Here is a 26,585-nt window from a genome sequence, read left to right on the forward strand (position 1 = left end):
TCCCCGGGGGTTCCGGGATTCGAACCGGGGTTCGATTCCCCGCACCGGCGGGAAACAAAAATGGGCAAAGTTTCTTTCCACCTTGATGCCCCTGTTACCTAGCAGTAAATAGGTACCTGGGAGTTAGACAGCTGTTACGGGCTGCTTCCTGGGGATGTGTGTGTGTGTGTGTGTGTGTGTGTGTGTGTGTGTGTGTGTGTGTGTGTGTGTGTGTGTGTCTGTGTGTGTGTGTGTGTGTGTGTGTGTGTGTGTGTGTGTGTGAGTATGTGTGTGAATAAAAAAAAGTAGTTAGAGAGTAGTTAGTAACAGTTGATTGATTGACAGTTGAGAGGCGGGCTGAAAGAGCAGAGCTCAACCCCCGCAAGCACAACTAGGTGAATACACACACACACACACACACACACACACACACACACACACACACACACACACACACACACACACACACACACACACACACACACACACACACACACACACCTCTGAAGCAATATGTGGAAGAATGAGAACAATTGTTTGAAAACCTCAGTAGTGGTTAGGGAAGGCCACACACACCATTGCATCTGTCTCATTCCATAGGTGCGCGGGAGGAATTAGCTCCTAATGGGCTGATGAGCGGGTGCATGCATCACGGACTGTTGCTAGGCATTTGTCGCTAATCTGCTCATCTGCAATTTCCATGAACGTTGCATTAATATGGAGATCAAACAAATTTGGACGGAAACACACTGGTGGGAGCTGAATGTGTCATGAACCTGAAACTGGTTTACCGAGAAAAGGCATTTGGTGGGTTGTGATATATTCAGGGCGGTTAATGTGGGATAATCTCTCTCTGTGTGTGAGCGTATTTGTCTGTCTGCTTGTGCCTGCTGATCGTGCTTCAACTCTTGGTCTCCGCCTTTCTCTTCTCTTCTTTCTCTGGTCGTCAACTGACCCACCACTTCTCTGCTCGTCAACTGACCCACCACTTCTCTGCTCGTCAACTGACCTACCACTTCTCTGCTCGTCAACTGCTCCACCAGTTCTCTGCTCGTCAACTGTCCCACCACTTCTCTGGTCGTCAACTCTCCCACGACTTCTCTGCTCAACTCCCCACCACTTCTCTACTCGTCAACTGCTCCACCACTTCTCTGCTCGTCAACTGACCTACCACTTCTCTGCTCGTCAACTGACCTACCACTTCTCTGCTCGTCAACTGACCCACCACTTCTCTGCTCGTCAACTGCCCCACCACTTCTCTGGTCGTCAACTGCCCCACCACTTCTCTGCTCGTCAACTGACCCACCACTTCTCTGCTCGTCAACTGTCCCACCACTTCTCTGGTCGTCAACTGTCCCACCACTTCTCTGGTCGTCAACTGACCCACCACTTCTCTGCTCGTCAACTGACCTACCACTTCTCTGCTCGTCAACTGCTCCACCAGTTCTCTGCTCGTCAACTGTCCCACCACTTCTCTGGTCGTCAACTCTCCCACGACTTCTCTGCTCAACTCCCCACCACTTCTCTACTCGTCAACTGCTCCACCACTTCTCTGCTCGTCAACTGACCTACCACTTCTCTGCTCGTCAACTGACCTACCACTTCTCTGCTCGTCAACTGACCCACCACTTCTCTGCTCGTCAACTGCCCCACCACTTCTCTGGTCGTCAACTGCCCCACCACTTCTCTGCTCGTCAACTGACCCACCACTTCTCTGCTCGTCAACTGTCCCACCACTTCTCTGGTCGTCAACTGTCCCACCACTTCTCTGGTCGTCAACTGACCCACCACTTCTCTGCTCGTCAACTGACCTACCACTTCTCTGCTCGTCAACTGCTCCACCAGTTCTCTGCTCGTCAACTGACCTACCACTTCTCTGCTCGTCAACTGACCTACCACTTCTCTGCTCGTCAACTGACCCACCACTTCTCTGCTCGTCAACTGCCCCACCACTTCTCTGGTCGTCAACTGCCCCACCACTTCTCTGCTCGTCAACTGACCCACCACTTCTCTGCTCGTCAACTGTCCCACCACTTCTCTGGTCGTCAACTGTCCCACCACTTCTCTGGTCGTCAACTGACCCACCACTTCTCTGCTCGTCAACTGACCTACCACTTCTCTGCTCGTCAAATGCCCCACCACTTCTCTGGTCGTCAACTGCCCCACCACTTCTCTGCTCGTCAACTGACCCACCACTTCTCTGCTCGTCAACTGTCCCACCACTTCTCTGGTCGTCAACTGTCCCACCACTTCTCTGGTCGTCAACTGACCCACCACTTCTCTGCTCGTCAACTGACCTACCACTTCTCTGCTCGTCAACTGCTCCACCAGTTCTCTGCTCGTCAACTGACCCACCACTTCTCTGCTCGTCAACTGACCTACCACTTCTCTGCTCGTCAACTGCTCCACCAGTTCTCTGCTCGTCAACTGACCCACCACTTCTCTGCTCGTCAACTGACCCACCACTTCTCTGCTCGTCAACTGCTCCACCAGTTCTCTGCTCGTCAACTGACCTACCACTTCTCTGCTCGTCAACTGACCTACCACTTCTCTGCTCGTCAACTGCTCCACCAGTTCTCTGCTCGTCAACTGACCTACCACTTCTCTGCTCGTCAACTGCTCCACCAGTTCTCTGCTCGTCAACTCCCCCACAACTTCTCTTCTAGTCAGCTCCCCCACCACTTCTCTGGTCGTCAACTCCCCACCACTTCTCTGGTCGTCAACTCCCCACCACTTCTCTGGTCGTCAACTCCCCCACCACTTCTCTACTCGTCAACTCCCCCACCACTTCTCTGTTCTCACCATTCAACAAAGGTAACCAATCAAGTTCTTTTGACAGTTGACAAAGGCACACACTTGTCAAACGAGAAAAACTTAGAAGCCATTAACTCTTTTCGTTCTAAAACGGACATTTTAAAGCATCGTTAGTGCAATTTGGCCGCATCTTCACTCAGACAAAACACATACAGTCTCACTAATGGGGCGTCGGCTTTCGCAATCAACGCAGTGCACTCTCAAACGAAGGAAATTAACATTCCGGTTAAAATACTGTTGGGGGGGGGGGGTCGTGGGTTGCAATAGGTTACTAAACATAAGAGCAAAAACCTTTGTTAATTGAGAACTTTATACCTCCAACTGCTGCTGCTCAAATCTGTTCATTTGACTTAAGGAGAAAGATCTGTTTTGATAGAAGTTATTTGGTTTTATTTTGATATATTTTTCTCGGGGCAATGTTCAGGGCACAGCTTTATTTCGTCGGTGTTGCTTCTATAAGGAAGGAACTTTAACTATCTCAGCTAGGATAACTGTTTAGTCTCGCGATTAGCTCTTTATACCTTTAACCGCAGAGATAGGGTACCCACTTTCTTCTGTTTTAAACCATTTATATATGAAATTTGATGAAACAAAATTATTAAGTAGAATTGGGCTTCTTAATGTCACGTTTTCGCCATGTTGATGTGTTTCCGTATCGTATATATATATATATATATATATATATATATATATATATATATATATATATATATATATATATATATATATATATATATATATATATATATATATATATATATATATATATATATATATATATATATTTATGATATTGTGAGCAACCAATTGGATCTCATGAATTCCTAGCCTTACTTTTCTCTCTCTTCCTGAATCACAATGGTATTTAGAGATGTTTAGAATCAATGTACTTGGGAATGAGGAAAATTTAAATTTAAAAATAGATTTCATAACTATTTTAGGGTCCTGGTTTTTTAATATTTTTTCCGAACAAATGAATCGTTAAAGGACATCAGAAGTGAAATGTGTGGGGGGAGTATGTTGGCTTTTTTGGGGGAATTGATTGAAGTAGTTTTATTTTTGTTATTAAAGTATTGTTGCTCTTGGTCCCAACGATGAAAGATATTAAACTACACGGTAAATGAATGTGAGGGGTGGTGGGTGTGAGGGTGGTGGGTGTGAGGGTGGTCGGTGTGTGGGTGGCGAGTATATGAGGGCGGCCATGAGGGACCATAGCCAGTGTGAGCCAGTTACAGGGGCCCAACTACCCACCATCACAGCGTTGTGACCGACGTGGTCCCCAGTGGTCCCCAGTGGTCCACACCCATCAACTCCTTTATTAAAACAAAGAAAGAAAGAAAGAAAGTAACTCAATTCTTATATATTGCAATAAGAAAAGAAAATTACCCGAACTTCCCAGGAAATAAAGATTTACGCGAGAGGTAAGCTCTCCTAGAAGCAGGAAACAGAACATAAGTGAAGCAGAAAGTAGGTGAAGCAGGTAAAGCAGAAAGCTACAGCAGAAGAACGAAGCAGACCTTAGCAGCAGAAGGCACCAGGACCGGTGGAAGGGGCTTCAGCAAGCTGAACTCACAGATGGAAAAAACACGTAGAAACACAGCCCAAATGGCAGCAACAGGAGGCTATTTGAATGCAAATTGAATATGTCAGGAATATTCCTGGTAGGAAAGAGTGCCCCCTCGATGTCACAGGCGTAATGGACAACACTCAAACGAGACATAACAAGACGAATAACATTCTTGTCCTTCAATGTATTAAAATATCTTCAATCTGATAACCACACTTCGTAGCCGAACCGCGGCAATATCACGTAAAATTACATGTTTCAGATGACGAAACAAGAAAACTATGAACTGCAAGAAATTGCAATTTGCAAGTATAAGATCGCAGCGCTACCGATAAAGTGTGTATGCATATGGATATCTCTCACCTCCAGTGCGAGATATATGTATTAGAACGACAGATATATATATGATATATGAATATATATCATATAGGATGATATGAACGAACGATATATTAGATATGTTGAATTGGTGAATTCAAGCCAAGAATTCCGTTTTGTTTACAATATGCCGGACTGGAAACGTCAAGGAAAAATATATTTGCATCAAGTCAGTCTCCATCTCTCATATTTTACACGAGAAAACAAGGAAAAAACTCGGTGAAGTTTGCGAGCTGATGTTGAGGGCTCTGTGGAGGTGAATGGGTGCTGATGTTGACGGCTCTGTGGTGGTGAATGGGTGCTGATGTTGACGGCTCTGTGGTGGTGAATGGGTATTGATGTCGACAAACCAGGTGATGTGTGTGGCCTGATGTTGACGGCTCTGTGGTAATGAACGCGGACTGATATAGATGACTCTATGGAGATGAGTGTGGGCTACTGCAGTTGGTGACGACTCTATGTTCAGCAACAACATCCATCGGCTCTATCAGTTTTCATAAGAAACAGGCGACCACGGCTTCAGTTTATGCATAACATCTCCATCTGCTTCCGGAGCGAACACATATACCAACATCTGCCAGCTGGGGGTTGAAATCGACTTGAGAATGGTCCATGACGGACCGAAACGTCGTCGTCCCTACATTTTCTAGTGTGTGGATTGGTCAACATACTTCAACCACGTTATTGTAATTCATCACCTGCATTGGGGTTGAAACTAAGGCATTCTGAAAGGCAATGTCTTCAGACTTCCCTGAAACAGGTATGTTTCAATGACGAAACATTTCTACTGGCAAGCAAGCATCATGTTTTCTTACTACTGAAAAGGAAACTTGCATCCGCTCCTTGCAACAAAGTCTTGCGTTGTTAAGTGCATTGTGGTATAGCTCCTGCTTGAGCAAGCGTCTACGAAATGCTCTTGAGGAAGCTGTCTACACAAATGAGGGCCTCTTCTCTTGCTGTGTCCTCAAAGAATTTCATTATTAAGCGGGTTTACCCAATTTATTTCGCAAATAAAGCCATTTTTCGCGGAGAAAGCTTGGCGATGGGAGGTTGAAGCTTGAGGTTAACAAAGACATTCAACATTTTGACTTGAAAATTCTGTCTATTATGGAATCTTCTACTGATCCCTGCAGGTTACACTGTGATTGATAGATAGATAGATAGATAGATAGATAGATAGATAGATAGATAGATAGATAGATAGATAGATAGATAGATAGATAGATAGATAGATAGATAGATAGATAGATAGATAATGGAAGTGACATCCCCGACCTCTCCCTCCTGCACAGTTTACGTGTATTAAACACCTCACAACATTTTAGTGTTTTAAAACATCTCTCTAGATCTTCTGTTTTATCTCTTCATTCCTCTCTTGACGGGGTATCTATACACCTAAGAATCTAATATGTTGTGAACATATCTCTTCTGGACCATCTCTCTTCTCGTGTCGCATGATTAGGTTCTCTTAGACTTATTGTTTATCACCTTTACTTGCTCGAAGTAATAATTGGGACTTTATCAAATTTCTTCTTGAGCTTTACCAGGTGTGGGATGATGTGTTTTATTTTGAATTTCTTACTTAAGTTACTGTATGACATACATATGGTCAATATAGCTGCGAGAATACTTGTGTGATGATACTTTGTTTGAGTGTCCCTTCAGAGTTTGGTTGGTGTTGTGACCCCGTCCAGGTGATACATTGTTATTATTCTTGTTGTGGTCACTGTCTTACACACTCTACTGTCCCTTTGGTCTTCCCTGCAAAGCGTCATTACTTTGCAGTTAGTGTGATTTAATACAAGTAGCCATGTGGCCGCCTATACCTATCTGCTCTTCTAAATGATCACTATTTTATGTGATAGCGTAATCATCTTATTTTGACTCGTATGGTTATAATTCAACATGTAAATGATAATGCAAATAAATGCCTCATATGAATACTCTCAAATACATTCCACTAAGGTGGAATGTATCCAAAGCATACCTGATCAACCAGGCTGTGACTCATACGTCAGGCTGCGAGCAGCCGCGTCCAACAGCCTGGTTGATCAGTCCAGCAACCAGGAGGCCTGGTCGACGACCGGGCCGCGGGGACGCTAAGCCACGGAAGCACCTCAAGGTAACCTCAAGGTAAAGTTCCACATTCGCATCAAGTCAACCCTCAAATTCCTTCAGTGCGACCAGATTCCCTGCAAACTTCCTGACATAAGTTTGTTACAGTTTAACTGTAACATGGTACAGAAAAAATTGACTTCTATAGCCTCTAGAACAGCTTGATCCCGGTTTCTGACTCGTAAACCCGGCCATGGAAATTTTGGTGCGAGGGTCGTAGACCAGGGAGGACCTGGCCCTCCACGAAAGACACGTCGGGATAAATCGGAAGTCAAGTTTCATGGAAAAGAAAAGGGGGAGTTTATTGCGTTCGGCGGAGCACCTTGGGCAGGGGAACACTGGCAGGTTGTATCCGGAAACTGGATTGGGTTTTTGTGTCTCTGTGACGGGCGGGCGCCAGGCTTGGTCGCGTCCCGTCAAGCATTCACTTTCCCGAAGTGTCCGGAAAGAGAAAACACAGGAGAGACGTATTTAAAATATATATTTGTTGTCCTTGTATCTACACAAAGGAATACTGTGGAGGAGAGTAATGTCCGTCTCGAATATTATATTGTTATAATGTGTGTGTGTATATATATATATATATATATATATATATATATATATATATATATATATATATATATATATATATATATATATATATATATATATATATATATATATATCGTAACACACCTACCTCTACTTCTATGGTAAACAGCTTGAAACAAGTATGAGTATTACTTTTTTTATGAATAAATTATTAATAAATTTATAAATAAGTTATCTTGCCACACTGACTCAAGGATCTACATCTAAATCTATTACATAGAGAATATTAGGTGTAAAACAGCCTCCTTACGTCAGTCAAGACTTTTCTTGCCCCTGTTTTATTTTCTTATGTTATTAAGACGTGAGCATCAGAAAATATACCTGAGTAGACGTCAAAATGACATAGAACCTTCAATACGAACAATGCACTTATTGCATTGATAATATACTCGCTTCTACGTGGAAGAAATGTTATGAAAGGTGAATGCGATGAACGCAGTGTAGTGAATGCAATGTTATACAAAGTGAATATACAATTAATAAAGGAAATGCATTCTTGTCTAACTCAAGTTAAATTTTAAGACGCAAATATACACAGAATTTGCTGTTGGCGCTTTGTATAGAGGCAAAGGAGAAGAAGGAAAACAGGAAGGAATATAAGGGAAATTGTGTGCTAAAGAAGGACATGGGGAGGAGAAGAAAAGGAGAGAGAAATTGGTGAAGATAAGGCTGCTCGACACTCTTAAACACACGTCTATCATGTATACGGAAGCGGCCTCGTGTCAGCCAATAGTCCTTTCGAAGTTCCCTTTAGTATGGTCTTATTATGGGATACATCATTTTCAAAACCCGAACAGTGTATATACCCTTATCAAGGGGAGATGCGAGGCAGGAGAGGCTGGGGGATAGTAATTTGGTAGAGTGTCTCACCGGCTTGATGATGAGATAAACTATCCAGGTCCATTCTGGATAGTCTATCCCTGGCCCATCCTAAGCTTTAGACCCATCCAGATGGGTTTAAAGAGGATGTCCCGGCTACTGGGGTTTTGGGAAGGCTGAACATCCGCGTTACTCACAAGATGGGTTATCTTGAGGTTATCTTGAGGTTATCTTGAGATGATTTCGGGGCTTTTTAGTGTCCCCGCGGCCCGGTCCTCGACCAGGCCTCCACCCCCAGGAAGCAGCCCGTGACAGCTGACTAACTCCCAGGTACCTATTTACTGCTAGGTAACAGGGGCATTCAGGGTGAAAGAAACTTTGCCCATTTGTTTCTGCCTCGTGCGGGAATCGAACCCGCGCCACAGAATTACGAGTACTGCGCGCTATCCACCAGGCTACGAGGCCCCATCAAGATTTCAAGATGCATGAAATCTGGCCAAAGAAGTGCTTGTTTGCATCAAGTTGCAGAGAAATTGGTGTTGGTGTCTAGGGAGACGTTACAACTATTTCACGTTTTGGTTTCCATTGCTTGCCCAACCACTTGAGCTGGACGGTAGAGCGACACCTCGCTTCATGCAGGTTGGTGTTCAATCCCCGGACCGTTTAAGTGATTGGGGACCATTCCTTTCCCCCGTCCCATCCCAAATCCTTATCCTGACCCCCTTCAAAGTGCTATATAGTCGTAATGGCTTGGCGCTTTCCCTGATAATTCATTTCCCTTCATGGGAGACGATGTTGATGTCTTCCCTCAAGTTCGGGTTCTGTGATATAATTGAATATCATTGGTCACCAAATCTTGCTTTTTGTGCGTAAATTGTCCGCGATTAGCGTAGCGTATATGGTGGTACGCTGTAGGGAGATTCAGAGACGTTCGACATTTTACCATGTCGTAGCTCAGTCGATTAAGGTAGTGTCTGGGATGCTCTCGGACGCAGGTTCGAATCCTCGTCACAACCCTTGTGAATCACGTCTGGTAGATTTATTGAGCTTCCTAATATAGCATATTCACTCCCAATTTCAGAAGTTTTAACTCAAAAGAATTAAAGATATTAAAAATCTTAAATTATTATAACAATAAATTATTATATATAGGCCATTTGTTTTTATTTTTTCGTTCACTCACTATATCTGCTTGATATAGTGTGTATATATATTGAACCACTATATATAGTGCTGTAAGAACGTCCATGTAACGAAACAGAATGAGACGATATGCACTATTCGTATCACCAGATTTTTATCGCGTATTTTCACCATTCCTTTTCACTCAACTTTGAAAATTGACTTGTATAAGATAATTAGGAAACATAGGACGTGATATATATATATATATATATATATATATATATATATATATATATATATATATATATATATATATATATATATATATATATATTTATATATTGGTTTATTTACCAATATTCCTGTAAAGTTTTCAAGGATACTGCATGACTGAATTCTACATTCACATTATTATGCAATTAATAATCGACACTAATATACAATAATATACGTTGAACAACATCGCAGTTTTCGCCAATGTGTTTTATGTTTTTAAATATTTCATCACGAGTCCAGAGTTGATTAAAGTTGTTGACACACGAAAGAATTGTTGGCTCTTATCACACAGACCAGCTGTGCCAACTCCCAAAAGTAAAAGTCCAATATCATCAACTCAGGAGTGTTATGGCCCGAAAATGTTAAAAGTGTAAAGTCGCACTCTGTAGTGATGATTCAGTCAACGTAAAATTAATAGTTTTACGTTTTATTTAAACAAAAGTAAAATAATATTATTGTTATTATTTGTTATTGATCATTCTTTCGCTAGAAAAAGTGTCTAATACACCAGATGAACTTTACAATACATGTCTGCATACTTCTGTTGAAGCTGCATTCATTCTGCATTTCTGAAATGCTTCTTGCTCATTATTAAGGATTCCTGTGAATCTGTAATGGTGTAATTAGTTTTTAGTGTGTCATAAGATTTCACTTTCTGGTTAACATTCAGCACATCTCCTTTGTCAGGTTAAACGACGGGCTCACCATAGCCCGTGCTGCTTGAAACTGTTTGTTCCGAGTAGCTAAATGTAAAACAACAACTGGTAAACATTATATGCACCCGTCCTGGTTGATACCTGGTTGATACCTGGTTGATGGGGTTCTGGAAGTTCTTCTACTCCCAAGCCCGGCCCGAGGCCAGACCCGTCGTTCCTATATCTAGCTTCCTAGCCTTAGTTAAGGCCAGAATACACAGACATGGGGGCATTAACCGTCTACATGAATTAGTTGGTATAGCGACGGCCTTGCTTGTCCTGATCGCTATACCGATTACACAACTATATCACAATTATATTACACAACGATTACACAGCTGTATCTCCATTGCCTCAGGAACAGTTACGTTCCATCATCTAATTCTCTACACCAGACACTTGAGGCGTACCAATAGGTTTATACAAGAACTCAATGATAGAACATACAGCAGGTGATTAAAGGCCGTTGGGTTTTCAAATTTAATCACATAAAATAAACACTGACAACAATTAACACATTAACTTACTCTCTCGGGCTAAATCAGCCACCCACACAAATAAACCCACTGAATTTTCTTAGTCGCCACCTAAACTTGTAACCTCTGCTTAAGTCCCTAATACAGAATCACCACTACAACGCCCCACACACCCGGGTAGTCTCCCATACAATACTCACACTGCAGACTCGACTCTCTCAACAAGATCACATCGGGTCCCCAGATTTGGTTGATTTCACTTCGTCGTTACCACAGACGGAGATAGAGGAGAACTTGATAGACCCTACCACAAGACTGCCCTCCAGCGGGTCATAGTCTCCACCACTGCACCCAGCATCCCAAAGAGGATATAATCAGATTAACTGTAAATCTCCTTGTTTCCAAGAACTGTGGGTCACCCCTTGTGACCTCTTGGCTGGTACATTCGTTGCGGCTGTCTTAATCCCTTTAATTAACCTTACATCAGTGTGTGACCACAGTCTACATGCTAACATGTACTTTCAACTGCCATTTGTTAATTGTTGTAGTGTTTGATTCACTAGCTAATATTCATTCGTGAATTGTGGATTACAACATGCTTCGTGCAAGGTCGGTGTTCGATCCCCCTATGGTCTTGTGGTTGGGTACAGCTCGTCCACTTCTGTCTGTTATCACTGCTTCTTGCCCTCATATTTTCCCCAAGTACTATACAGTTAAACCTGCTTAGTGATTTCTTCTCATAATTAACTCACCTCTCACCGCTTAGCCCATCTACCTATGTGATCAGGAGGTCGTTCTCGAAGGTCGTCCTCTCCCCCTCGGAGCCACTGCGTCAAGGATGCTGACTTAACTCCACAAGGTAACCTCAGCATGTCCTCCTCACGCGCTCTCAAGGACAAAGGAGACGTGTTGACTTTTCATTACTTCACACCAGAGTCTGTTGCAGCCTTGTCCCTGACGCAACACTTTTGTTTATCTTGTAACACTCGACACAAGTCTGCAACTTCTCACTCCTTCCTGCAACACCTCACTCTTTCCTGCAACACCTCACACCTTGAAAAGCCTCCTATTTCCTTGCTGCATCTCCCACCTCCCGTCAGCACCTATCTCTACCTTCTCTACACAATTTTCTCTACCTCTGAAACACTCACCATCTCCCCACAACACTTTATTCTTCCCTCCCCCGAAACACTTTATCCTTGAACCCTGAGACTACTCTTGAAGCCCGTAATCACCCCCTGAACCCTTAATTAGGTCAGCCCTAAACCCATGTGGTTAAGGTATATATGCTTTACGAAACCTAAACCTTTGCTAAGTAATTGCCCTACAGAACAACTACTCCATGTCGAGCTATACGAGGTTGCAGGGGCTTGAACCTGGGCGTGAAGATCCGCCTGATTTCTGTTATTTAACCGCTAAAACTTTCCACACCGGTAAGAAATTATTTTGTCATGTTCGTCCCTTTCTCTGTCTCTCTCCCTGGACATTTCAGATTTATTTTGTGCCAAGAGCCTCCTGAGCATTTGCATACAACTTAACTCTAATTGCATGGACTGTGTCCGCTTAAAAACGACTCTACGCTCTCTCTCTCTCTGAGAATTTGCAAATTGTACCATCGGGAATTTTGTGTTTTATTATGAGCGAGGAAAGTTCACATTAAAGGATAGTTACAGCGTTGGCCGCCTCGATTCCCTGGACGCTGTTGTCATCAGCTCCCAGGCTGGCATCTTGCCCGAACAAAAAAATCCATTAGCGCGTCAACTTCAGCTTTTCAGCAACTTCGTCTGGAGCCACTACACAGGAATACCTCATCCTGAGCGGATATTTGGCCCCTGTTTTAGACGGCCTTTGTCTTGTCACGAAGCTCACACATTCCTCACGCTGGGCTGGCGTGTCCTGGGGGCGCTGGCTCGGTCCAGTCTCACGCTGCGCCCCACTTGGAAACTGCTGTTTTTTCAATTAAAAGTCACTCTGCCAAGGGCTTGTAGCGACAGCAATGTTACAAGAGTAGACAATGTTTGGGTGTTTGGGTAAGTGAGAGAAAGAGAGAGAGAGAGAGAGAGAGAGAGAGAGAGAGAGAGAGAGAGAGAGAGAGAGAGAGAGAGAGAGAGAGAGAGAGAGAGAGAGAGCTGCGTGGTGTTCCGGAGAATTAGACAGGGGTGAGAAGTGATAGGAAAGACGAGAGAGAGACAGAGAGAGAGAGAGAGAGAGAGAGAGAGAGAGAGAGAGAGAGAGAGAGAGAGAGAGAGAGAGAGAGAGAGAGAGAGAGAGAGAGAGAGAGAGAGAGAGAGAGAGAGAGAGAGAGAGAGTGAAGTGAGAAAGACTCTGAATGCAGATAACATATCTTGAAGTATATAGAACGCTACAAACTTTTCCAATTTCAAAATTCTACTGTCTCCATCCCGTTACTCGCGTAACTAAGCCACATTGAGCAGAAGAATCAAGCATATTATTATAGTAATAAATTCTGTTGTCTAGCACTTCGAAAATCATTTAATTTTCTGATTTCCATATACACTCTAGATTTTTTAAATTGTTTAGTATGTCATCCATGTACTGTTCATCATCGAGCGTGGTGAGGCTCAGTTCTTTGAGCCTCTTATCGTTACTCAATTACCTAAGCCCACGAACGAGTCTCAATGCGGATTTCTGAGTCTTTTATCATTTTATTTTATTTAATACTGTAAACATACACTTTGGTTATAGTGCAGATGGTTTCTGATTCTGTATCACACTGACCCAGCTGACTCCTGGTTCTGTATCACACTGACCCGGCTGGCTCCTGGTTCAGTATCACACTGACCCAGCTGGCTCCTGGTTCTGTATCACACTGACCCAGCTGGCTCCTGGTTCTGTATCACACTGACCCAGCTGGCTCCTGGTTCTGTATCACACTGACCCAGCTGGCTCCTGGTTCTGTATCACACTGACCCAGCTGGCTCCTGGTTCTGTATCACACTGACCCAGCTGGCTCCTGGTTCTGTATCACACGGACCCAGCTGGCTCCTGGTTCTGTATCACACTGACCCAGCTGGCTCCTGGTTCTGTATCACACTGACCCAGCTGGCTCCTGGTTCTGTATCACACTGACCCAGCTGGCTCCTGGTTCTGTATCACACTGACCCAGCTGACTCCTGGTTCTGTATCACACGGACCCAGCTGGCTCCTGGTTCTGTATCACACTGACCCAGCTGGCTCCTGGTTCTGTATCACACTGACCCAGCTGGCTCCTGGTTCTGTATCACACGGACCCAGCTGACTCCTGGTTCTGTATCACACGGACCCAGCTGGCTCCTGGTTCTGTATCACACTGACCCAGCTGACTCCTGGTTCTGTATCACACGGACCCAGCTGACTCCTGGTTCTGTATCACACGGACCCAGCTGGCTCCTGGTTCTGTATCACACTGACCCAGCTGGCTCCTGGTTCTGTATCACACTGACCCAGCTGGCTCCTGGTTCTGTATCACACTGACACAGCTGACTCCTGGTTCTGTATCACACTGACCCAGCTGGCTCCTGGTTCTGTATCACACTGACCCAGCTGGCTCCTGGTTCTGCGTCACAGAACTCAGCAGTTAGTTATCTAGTGTTGTCTGACCTTAGATGATCTTTGGCCTAAGTGAAATGTAGTTCTCAATATCTGACGCAACATTTCCGTGACAGTTGTACAGGCAAAATCTCACTAGAGAGTCACTGGCACTGACACGAGAGGGCCATTGGCACTGGCACCAGAGGCTCACTGGCACTCTGACAGTAGCAACCCGTAATTTGTACATAATTACTTGCCAGACATGATTGGTGGCATCCAGGAAAGTTGGCATCCAGTTACACCAATCCAGGATTGGTGTAATTGGCTTATTATTAAATTGTAGGATATTTAATTTTTGGAAAATAAAGTTTTTATATACACATTCCTTAATGAACATTATTCATCTAGTACATGAGACTTTGGCAAATGTTTATTTTGTTTACGTGGAGTCAGTGGTTCCTCGCTTCTCTCCCAGTCGGTCGATCTTAGCTCCGAGAATTCGGTACTGGCGAGGAAGAGTCAGTCAGTCAGGCAGGCTGGTCCTGATTGACTGTATGTCAACCAGGACCACTCTACATGCATTGGGTAGCGTATATGTACGCTACCCAATGCATGCCGAGTATAGCGGTGTGCTGCGTATGGTAGATCTTATATAGCGGTGCGCTGGCTATCGTAGATCACATATATATAGCATTATACTGGCTACGGTAGCTCACATATAGCATTGTACTGGCTATGGTAGATCACATATAGTCGTGTGCTGGTTATGGCAGGTCAAACACAGCTGTGTGATTGGTATGGTAAACCATATATTGTTTTTTGATTGGTATGGTAAACCATATATTGCTGTGTGATTGGTATGGTAAACCATATATTGCTGTGTGATTGGTATGGTAAACCACATATTGCTGTGTGATTGGTATGGTAAACCACATATTGCTGTGTGATTGGTATGGTAAACCACATATTGCTGTGTGATTGGTATGGTAAACCACATATTGCTGTGTGATTGGTATGGTAAACCATATATTGTTTTTTGATTGGTATAGTAAACCACATATTGCTGTGTGATTGGTATGGTAAACCAGATATTGCTGTGTGATTGGTATGGTAAACCACATATTGCTGTGTGATTGGTATGGTAAATCACATATTGCTGTGTGATTGGTATGGTAAACCACATATTGCTGTGTGATTGGTATGGTAAACTACATATTGCCGTGTGATTGGTATGGTAAACCACATTTTGTTGTGTGATTGGTATGGTAAACTACATATTGCCGTGTGATTGGTATGGTAAACTACATATTGCCGTGTGATTGATATGGTAAACCACATATTGCCGTGTGATTGGTATGGTAAACCACATATTGCCGTGTGATTGGTATGGTAAACCACATATTACCGTGTGATTGGTATGATAAACCACATATCACCGTGTGATTGGTATGGTAAACCACATATTACCGTGTGATTGGTATGATAAACCACATATTACCGTGTGATTGGTATGGTAAACCACATATTGCCGTGTGATTGGTATGATAAACCACATATTACCGTGTGATTGGTATGGTAAACCACATATTACCGTGTGATTGGTATGGTAAACCACATATTACCGTGTGATTGGTATGATAAACCACATATTGCTGTGTGATTGGTATGGTAAACCATATATTGTTTTTTGATTGGTATAGTAAACCACATATTGCTGTGTGATTGGTATGGTAAACCAGATATTGTTGTGTGATTGGTATGGTAAACCATATATTGCTGTGTGATTGGTATGGTAAACCACATATTGCTGTGTGATTGGTATGGTAAACCACATATTGCTGTGTGATTGGTATGGTAAACCACATATTGCTGTGTGATTGGTATGGTAAACCACATATTGCTGTGTGATTGGTATGGTAAACCATATATTGCTGTGTGATTGGTATGGTAAACCATATATTGCTGTGTGATTGGTATGGTAAACCACATATTGCTGTGTGATTGGTATGGTAAACCACATATTGCTGTGTGATTGGTATGGTAAACCACATATTGCTGTGTGATTGGTATGGTAAACCACATATTGCTGTGTGATTGGTATGGTAAACCATATATTGTTTTTTGATTGGTATAGTAAACCACATATTGCTGTGTGATTGGTATGGTAAACCAGATATTGCTGTGTGATTGGTATGGTAAACCACATATTGCTGTGTGATTGGTATGGTAAATCACATATTGCTGTGTGATTGGTATGGTAAACCACATATTGCTGTGTGATTGGTATGGTAAACTACATATTGCCGTGTGATTGGTATGGTAAACCACATTTTGTTGTGTGATTGGTATGGTAAACTACATATTGCCGTGTGATTGGTATGGTAAACTACATATTGCCGTGTGATTGATATGGTAAACCACATATTGCCGTGTGATTGGTATGGTAAACCACATATTGCCGTGTGATTGGTATGGTAAACCACATATTACCGTGTGATTGGTATGATAAACCACATATCACCGTGTGATTGGTATGGTAAACCACATATTACCGTGTGATTGGTATGATAAACCACATATTACCGTGTGATTGGTATGGTAAACCACATATTGCCGTGTGATTGGTATGATAAACCACATATTACCGTGTGATTGGTATGGTAAACCACATATTACCGTGTGATTGGTATGGTAAACCACATATTACCGTGTGATTGGTATGATAAACCACATATTGCCGTGTGATTGGTATGGTAAACCACATATTGCCGTGTGATTGGTATGATAAACCACATATTGCCGTGTGATTGGTATGGTAAACCACATATTGCCGTGTGATTGGTATGGTAAACCCCATATAACAGTGTGGTGACCATAGCAGGCTACGCCGTGGCTATAGCTCACCTATATAAAAAGAAATACACCTATATAGAAAGCTATATAGCTTTCTGCCTTATTTTTTCTAACCAATATAGTAGCACTATGTGTAGGAATTCTATAGAAAATACTGTGATTATAAACAAATCTACAAGGGCCGTGACGAGGATTCGAACCTACGTCCGAGAACCTCGTCACGGCCCTTGTGGATTTGTTCATATGATGCATCACGCTATTGTGATTTCTGCGAGTACTGTGATTATATTTCGTATTTTCCAACTGCATTACTTCCTCATTTGAATACTTTTGTTTACCTGTTGACAATAAATGGTATCCAGTCAGATTGGGAAAGTATCCCCCAGTTAAATTTTTTTATGAATCTCTAAGACTTTTATTATTATTTTTATTATTATTATTATTATTATTATTATTATTATTATTTTTATTATTATTATTATAATTCAGAGGAAATATAAACTAAACTGGGCTTAGAATGGAAAATTACTCTTGGAAGGTATATCTTGAGGTTATCTTGAGGTTATCTTGAGATGATTTCGAGGCTTTTTAGTGTCCCCGCGGCCCGGTTCTCGACCAGGCCTCCACCCCCAGGAAGCAGCCCGTGACAGCTGACTAACTCCCAGGTACCTATTTTACTGCTAGGTAACAGGGGCATAGGGTGAAAGAAACTCTGCCCATTGTTTCTCGCCGGCGCCTGGGATCGAATCCAGGACCACAGGATCACAAGTCCAGCGTGCTGTCCGCTCGGTTCCTAAGGAATAAGTTGAGATCGATGTTATTTCACACAAATGTCCTTAATTGTGCATGGTAGCACCCCTGGCGGCCATGAGCCTCTATCTCTGCTGGACATCTGGGAACATTGAGCAAATGCCTCAAACAATAACATCTGAGCCGAGGGAAGCGTCGAGCGTGTCCAGTTGCCGGAAAGAAAATGTTTTATTGTTCATGAAAAGAAAATAGAATGGCCACTCAGAGGAAAAAAACCCTCACTACCCCTCTCAAATTGTTTGCTTGTCCCTGCCTTCTTTATCTTATCTTTCTCTTCCTTCTTAGCTCTTGTTCGTCTCTTCCTTCTCAGCTCATGCTGCTCTCTGGTTCTCTGTTGTAGAGTACTCACTCACTTGATATTGGTCGTCTCCGCCTCTACAGTCTGCTGCCTCTCTTCTCTATAGTATTTATCTTCATCTCATACCCACTCATCTGTTTAAACACCTGGAACTTTTTTCTCCATGTATACATTCTCTTGTCTTCTACGCCTCTCATGTATACACTCTCTTGTCTCCCATACCTCTTCTTCCCTCTTTCCGTCTCCTGCTACTCCCTCGTTCTACACTCCCTTCCCCCTCGTTTCCTTCCTCCCAAACCTTATTACTTCTCGCTCATACCCACTTCACTTCTTCCTATTCCATACAAACCTCTCCCAAACACACACACACACACACACTCTCTCTCTCTCCCTCTCTCTCTCTCTCTCTCTCTCTCTCTCTCTCTCTCTCTCTCTCTCTCTCTCTCTCTCTCTCTCTCTCTCCTTCTCTCTCTCTCTCTCTCTCTAACTCTCCAACTCACCTCCTCCACGATCGCTTCCCCCCCCCCTTCCCCTCGCACCTTATCACTCCTTCCTTCTTCTCTCTTTCGCTCTCTATCGCTCCTCTGTTGCCATTTTTCTTCAGAATTTGCTGCGTTTTTATCCTTGTGCTGAAATTTACGGGAGGCAGTAAGTCATATATCGATATTAGCTTGAGCAATGTCGGCTGGTCAGAGAGTAACGACACGGCCTGGAGTCTTGCCTGGGACTTGTTGGGCCTTGGGGTGTGGTGGGACTTAGTGGGGCTTGGGGTGTGGTAGGACTTGTTGGGGCTTGGGGTATGGTAGGACTTGTTGGGGCTTGAGGTGTGGTGGGACTTGTTGGGGCTTGGGGTATGGTAGGACTTGTTGGGGCTTGGGGTATGGTAGGACTTGTTGGGGCTTGGGGTGTGGTGGGACTTGCTGGGCCTTGGGGTGTAGTAGGACTTGCTGGGGATTGGGGTGTGGTAGGACTTGCTGGGCCTCGGGGTGTGGTGGGACTTGCTGGGATTCGGGGTGTGGTGGGACCTGCTAGGTTTTGAAGTGTGGTTGAGAGGCATGTGGAATAACGTGAAGCAAGTTTCCTTGATCTCAACCTAATACCTGTTATCTTACCCTTCTCTACCTAGTACCTGTTATCTTACCCTTCTCTAACGTGTACCTGGTATCTTCCTGTTGCTAATTTTACTGTTGCCTGCCGTGTACCTGGAAAATCCACCCCAACAGTCGAAAAACAGTCGATGGTCCCCCCCCCCCCACCTTAGGGGACCATCGACTGTTCTTTTCCACACAACTGAGTTTTACGACTCCACAGTCGGCATCGGAATTCCGAGTTTTTCCACGCGTAAACTCCAAGTTGCACGTGTTTTATTAACTTGCCTCGGGTGGCTTGTGGTCCCACGCATGCACACCCAGGATATTGTGGCGATTTTCGTGCTTGGGGGTGTTGGCAATACCTGCTGACTTTATATTAGTGGTGTTGGCAACACCTGTGGTCTTTATGTTCATGGTAGTGGAACGTCGCCACAGCATTGCTGTGCAAGGACAAAGACAAAGGACAAAGCGCACCTCCTCGCTGTGCGAGCTCCCCATGCTAGGTACTTTCTGTTGGCTGTCCCTAATTTCGCCTTGGGCACCCGCCTGGACCATTTGGTTCTAAGTATTGGTGTTGCCCTGAGCCTTGCCGCCCCTATCTCCACCGAATACCGGTGTATCTGCGGCTATGCACGGGCAGAACAATACGGCACCCATGCTCTCATCTGTCGTAAGTCTGAAGGAAAGTTTGCAAGAAATGAAGCAGTCTATGACATCCTCAAGAGAAGTTTGGCTACAGCTGGGTGTCCAGCACCAACCCGTTCTCGCAAATTTAATAAGTCAATATTGACTTATTAAATATGTGCATAGGTGACATACTTAACATAATAGTTTCCCTTGAAAAGTTTCATAGAAAACACAGACCTTACCTAACATACTTAGTATGTTAAGTTAAGCATCTTATTGTTTCGTAATTACAATTATTACCTAACCTATACCTATAATAGGTTAAGTAACAATTGTAATTACGAAGCTATAAGATGCTTATTTTAACATACTAAGTAGGTTAGATAAGGTCGGTGTTTTCTATGAAGCTTTTCAAGGGAAACTATTATTTTAGTATGTCACCTATGCACGCAACTAATAAGTCAATATTGACTTATTAAATTTGCGAGAACGGGTTGCCAGCACAAAGGGAACCTCAGTTGTGCAGACCTGACAAAAGCCAAAAACGCCCAGATGGAGTCACCCTGCAGCCATGGAGGGAAGGTAAACAGGTCGTGTTGGACTACACATGTGCATCGTGTAGTCTGATTGGCTGATACCTATTTACCTCACAGTACAGCTGAGGGAGACGGGGCGGCCACCTTCAAGGAGACCCAGAAAACTAACAAGTACAGGGACCTAGAACATTATTATAGGTTCGTGCCGATAGGCCTTGAGACCCTGGGCGCCTGGGGTAAATGTGCATTAAATTTCCTACAGGAGGTGGGTGAGGAACCCATTAGGCAATCTAGAGACTCAAGAGCGGACAGTTTCCTGTTCCAGCGCCTCAGTGTCGCGATACAGAGAGGAAATGTTGGCGTAAGCTGTAATTTTTTTAAAACATTGTGATAGTGAACTGTAACTGATTTGTAGCAACAAAATACCCACGTTTTGGTAAGTTAAATGCCACAAACCCCACTTGAAACAATGTCATTTATTTGACCGTGGTGGCTTCAATAATTTAATGATAGGTGTCGATAAACTAAAGTTTTTTATTCAAAAGTATAGCAATAGTATAACGTTACTAAACTCAAGTCAATTCACACATAGAGTTTAATTAAAAGTAACTAAGAAGCTGTGAGTATCAACCAAAGGCTTTAAGTGATTCTCATTTCAAACGCAATATCCTATAATTAAATGAACCCCAATTTGGCCCTTTTGCTAAATATTCCATCGTCTTCCCCTCTCGCATGAGAGTTTGACTTTTAAGTAACAAGCTCATTGTTTCCAACTCTCCCTCATCTCTCTCACTCTCTTTCCTATTCTCACTTTCACTCTCTCTCTCACTCCCTCTCCTATGTTCCTTGTCAGTAATTACCACTGTTCTCCTCCGTATCTTACTCCGTGTTTCCCTCTTAATTAAAATGGCAGCATCTTGCAGGTTGCTCGCCCTAAGCCATGTGAGCGAATATGTTGCCTTAATATAATATAGAAATAGGGAGCAGCCCTTAATATTCTTGTAATATATTTGAGTGTGATGTATACACACAATATATTTGAATGTGGTATATACTGATAATACATGTGAGCATGGTGTATACTAATGATATATTAGAGGTATTAGAGGAGTATATACTCATAATACATCAGTGTGGAGTATATATAATATAGCTAAGTGCATTGTGTACTCATAGCATATCTGAGTGTAATATATGCTTATTATGTATATGAATGTGACGTATATTTATAAGGAATCTGAGTTCGGGGTATACTCATAGCATACCTGAATGCGGTATATAGTCAGTGCATAACTGAGTGCTTATGACACACCCGAGGACCTCAATTTGGTTTTCCAAACAATCATCTGTCCAACTCTATCTCCGCCTGAGTACGTTTCCGAGAAATTAAGAGTCCATATTCTTGTGGACCATCAGAGTCCATATTCTTGTGGACCATCAGAGTCCATATTCTTGTGGACCATCAGAGAATGATTCTTCTGATCCCCAGCCATTGTGTATTATGTGTGCTTCCGAAGACGTCTTTTTCACTATACACAATATAAATTTTTTATATTTTTTTGAGCTTTTGAAACTTAAATTCTCTCAGAAGGGTTGAGTTGCTGTACCGATGAGTGATTGTATTCACTTCTGAATTTTTTTTTAAATCCGTTCAAACAGGAGACATTTTTACACAATGTTTTATTTTATCTCTGAATTATTCAATTCGCTTAGTTGTTCTAGTGTTTGTTTTTTTCCTGGGTGATGCCTGCAGAATCATTCTGAAAATTGCTAGGATGATGCCTGCAATTGCGTGCAATAAATTTCTTGGTGTAGCCTGCAGTAGCTTGCTGTAAGTTCCTCGGATGACACTGAATTTGTGCGCCCCTTGAGGGACTTGAAGTAGAGGGGGGGGGGGGGGGGTAGAAATAGCCTAAGCTACTCTATCCTTTTGAGATGTATTTCTTTCTTGTCTCAATAAATACATTTGAACTTGAAATTGAAGCATGTTGCAACTTTTTTGGGGTATTACTTGCAATGGTATCCTGGAAATTTCGTGGGTGTTGCCTGTACAAGCATCCTGTAAATTTTTTGCGTGATGCTTGTAAAAAAATTCTGTAAAATCTTTGCTGGTGCTAATGGGGAAAGTAATGAATTTATTTGATATTTTATTAGCATTCATCTCTTAAATGGAGGTGATGGAAAAACCCAATATATGTATAAATGTATTAAAAAAATATCGCATGAACCCTACATCCTTTTTCAAAGTGCTGTATACAAAGTTCTGTAAGTTTCTCCATTCCACCCATAATTATTTTGCATTTTTAAGGGCAGTTCATAGCCTAAAAATAATGTCTGAATTAGAGTTTCCTTCCTGTGGTAGTCTCACAGCCATGTTATACAATGTTACAACACTGTTCTCTGCTTTCCTTCCAGCTTAAGTGGTGATTTACTTTCAAAGGGATTAGCAATTTTATAATTGTAGCGATTCCAGAAGAATTCCTCAAAGTTCTAGAATTTTGTAACTCGTTTCATCCTTTAATTAAGGTCTTTGTTAAGTGATTCAATATAGGTAAAAGACTCTATGCCACGACTTTTGTTGAAAGGGGGTTCTCTCTGTGATCTAATTCTCTTGGCAGTAGTTTTGGGATGGCCCTGCAGGCTCCAGGATTTGTGAGAGGTCATGGTGGAAACTTTTGCAGTGTACAGTAGGCGGAAACTCTTGCTACACATGGTGTGGTAACTCTTGCTACACACGGTGTGTAGTAACTATAAAAACGTTCTTTGACAGTGACAATGACAGTGACGCTGTCCTACGGGTCTCGAACCCACATGCTTCCAGTGCCAGGAATATGTCAGTACAATACACTGTACAATCTCATACTCTTGAAGTGCCACTAAGAGTCTTACTAGTGACAGAGCATGATTCATTTCAGTCAAGGTCTTGTCCTTCACTGGCTGGGGGGATGGGAAGGGATGAATGGGGTGATGGGGAATGATAAGTAGCATGGGAGTCAAACTCCCCCCATCCCCTGATGGGGATGCGAATGGGTAACATTATAAAAAAAACCTTTGTCGGAGTTTTTAGATTGATTTACTCTAAGTCAACAATGATCTGTTGGGGGATTGATTCGGTTCAATGCCTCTTTTATCTCACTAAACACTAGCGAAGTTTATTTTTGTAAGCAGTTGAATAAAACTATTATACATAGGATGAAAAGTCATACACATACTTTCACACACACACACACACACACACACACACACACACACACACACACACACACACACACACACACACACACACACACACACACACACACACACACACACACACACACACACACACACACACACACACACACACACACACACAACGGTCACTTTGACCGTTGAGAAACGGGACCAAAGAGCCAGAGCTCATCCCCCGCAAGCACAACTCGGTAAGTACAACTCGGTAACTCGATAAGTACACACACACACACACACACACACACACACACACACACACACACACACACACACACACACACACACACACACACAAAAAAAAAAAAAATTCCAGGAGTCAATGCTCGATCCTGCAGACACAACTAGGTGAGTACAACTAGGTGAGTACACACACACACACACACAGTAAGATCATAACATCATGATGCGGAAGGTCCCATCAACACTTGATAACATGACATCTACACCACCAGAACGTGCCAACTGCCTTAAACGCGTGAGAACGTGACGTCCGGATCCGTTAGGAGGTTCCAGTTCCCATAAATCCTTTGAGAACATGACAACTGAGACCACCGGGATAAGGTAACTCCCTTACACGCACCTCACCAATTGCAACCAGTGTCCATAACCTGACAGGGAATACAAACAGACCAATACTGCAAGCCACAGATACCTGAGCATCATATCCCGATGGGCTTTGCTGAATGCACACACACCAGCACACATAATATTATTAACTGTATGCGCATGATTGGTTCAAGAAATGAACTGGAAAAAGCAGTTTAGATCTCTGTACCAACTCATGTATTAGATGGTATCATTCGTTAATTCTTCCATTCGTTAATCACATTTAATACACGTTAATCACGTTAATACCATTACCGTCGTTAATCACAAAACGATGCTGGAGTAAGTGAAAAGTCACAAAGCTGAGAAGGATTAGGTAAGCCGAAACATATAAAAATATTTTACATCATATCACTAAAATAGGAAAGAAACAGGAATGAAATGTCACCCTATAACAACTGAAAAGGGAAAATTTACCCTGAATAGCATATGTTTAAAATGAATATCTTTGGAACAAGGGAGCGCCGATGGAAGCATGAGAATCAAATGTGTCATAGAGATGCTAGAAACATATATTTTAACGTAAGGGTAGTGAGTAAATGGAATGACCTAAAGGAGCAGTTTGTAGAGACAAACTCAATTCACAACTTTAAAAACAGGTATAATAGGGAAATAGGTCAGGAGTCATTGCATTAGACAACCGGCGGCTAGAAAAACGGAACTCAAGAGCTGGAGTTCGATCGTGCACGCACAAATAGGTGGGTATACAAACACACACACACACACACACACACACACACACACACACCCACACACACACACACACACACACACACACACACACACACACACACACACACACACACACACACACACACAAGAAACATAATAACCTGGACGTCTTAATGCAGCTAAGGCTTAATCTCCAACACTTTATCTCTCCACGTTTTTACTGGCGATATTTCCAACCTGCCATGATGCGGCAATTGCCAGAAGAACGATCATTTCTCAGGCTAATAGCGGCCTTAACGAGGGCCCTTGTGGCGAGGAAGGAGGTCACCTTCCTCACAGACTTCCACACATACCTCATAAATTCCCGCCTCATGCTCCCTCCACATTACCCATTCTGATAAAGTTTTCAAGTATTTTTAACCTCAATGTATTTCGGATCTGTATACTATGTACATTATATATTTGATGAGTGTTGAACCATTTCATCTTCGTTAGACTCTTATATAGATTCTTCGTTTGTAGAGACAAAATATTCTTTACATAGAATCTTTATATAGATTCTTCGAATCTATATAAATAAAAATGTAAATGCTCGTTTGTTCAAAATCGCTAATCTCCGAAAGTTCTTCACCGATTGCTTTGAAATTTTGACACAACGTTCCATTAGAATACTAGCGTGTTTTTTATATACTTATTATATAGATGTCATGTTTGTGACAGATAAAAACATGTTTTTTTTTTATAAAACTGTGTTTTTCTTGTGAGTTTTCATATGAGGGAAATCTCCGAAACCTCTTTACCAATTGCTTTGAAAATTTGACACAACATTGCATTCGAAAATGTGCGTGTTTTGTTATACCTACTGTATACATGCCACACCTGTGGCAGGTAAAAAGATTTTGTTTTGAAAAACAAGAAAGTTTTTCAAAAACATGTTTTGAAAAAACAGCTCCATCATTTTCACGTAGGAGCAACACACGCTATTTTAAATATGTTACGATTCCATTTCAATGTTTCCGATTGCATTGATAAATTTAATTTTCATAGATTTCAAATTATTTTCATTTTGATTTAATTATTTTGTGTGACATTGCGTTGGAATTGGGCTGTGTTGTTTACCATACCGTTCATTTTGTGAGTATAGTTTATTTTTTTTATTTTTTCATTTTGCTTTTTTTAACTGTTCTTCTTATTTTTCAGTGATGGGAACATCAGATTATTTGATGTTCCCAATTTTCTGAAGGGAACATCAGATATATTTGGGAATGCATTGGACGAGGGAGTGGGGAATGGTGGGGAGGACGAGGGGACGGGGGAGGGGTAATGGTGGGGAGGACGAGGGGACGAGGGAGTGGGGAATGGTGGGGAGGACGAGGGGACGGGGGAGGGGTAATGGTGGGGAGGACGAGGCTCAGCAACGCTTGGCTGGGTACACCTAGAGCGTATATATATTGCTATGTTGTGAGTGTTACAGGTGAGTATGTTCCGCAGG

The 26,585-nt window shown here is 42.6% G+C and overlaps 1 protein-coding gene across 1 annotated transcript; it reads right to left on the reverse strand.

Moving 5' to 3' along the window:
- Positions 1-1,504: 1,504 nt before the first annotated feature.
- LOC138357750 (RNA-binding motif protein, X-linked-like-3) lies at positions 1,505-25,466 on the reverse strand. The gene is made up of 2 exons (XM_069314757.1): positions 25,331-25,466; positions 1,505-2,595 (listed from the first exon to the last, which is right to left on the reverse strand). Exons 1-2 carry the CDS (start codon positions 25,464-25,466, stop codon positions 1,505-1,507), a joined length of 1,227 nt encoding a protein of 408 aa, XP_069170858.1.
- Between the last annotated feature and the right edge of the window lie 1,119 nt (positions 25,467-26,585).

The sequence above is a fragment of the Procambarus clarkii genome, chromosome 7 (genome assembly GCF_040958095.1).
Source record: "Procambarus clarkii isolate CNS0578487 chromosome 7, FALCON_Pclarkii_2.0, whole genome shotgun sequence".
NCBI classification, from domain to species: Eukaryota; Metazoa; Arthropoda; class Malacostraca; order Decapoda; family Cambaridae; genus Procambarus; species Procambarus clarkii.

Coding starts and splice junctions, on each gene's coding strand:
- LOC138357750 (XM_069314757.1), bottom strand. CDS start 25,466: ATGAGGCGGGAATTTATGAGGTATGTGTGGAAGTCTGTGAGGAAGGTG. Junction 2,596..25,330: donor CAATTGCCGCATCATGGCAG/GTTGGAAATATC, acceptor CTGGTGGAGCAG/TTGACGAGCAGAGAAGTGGT.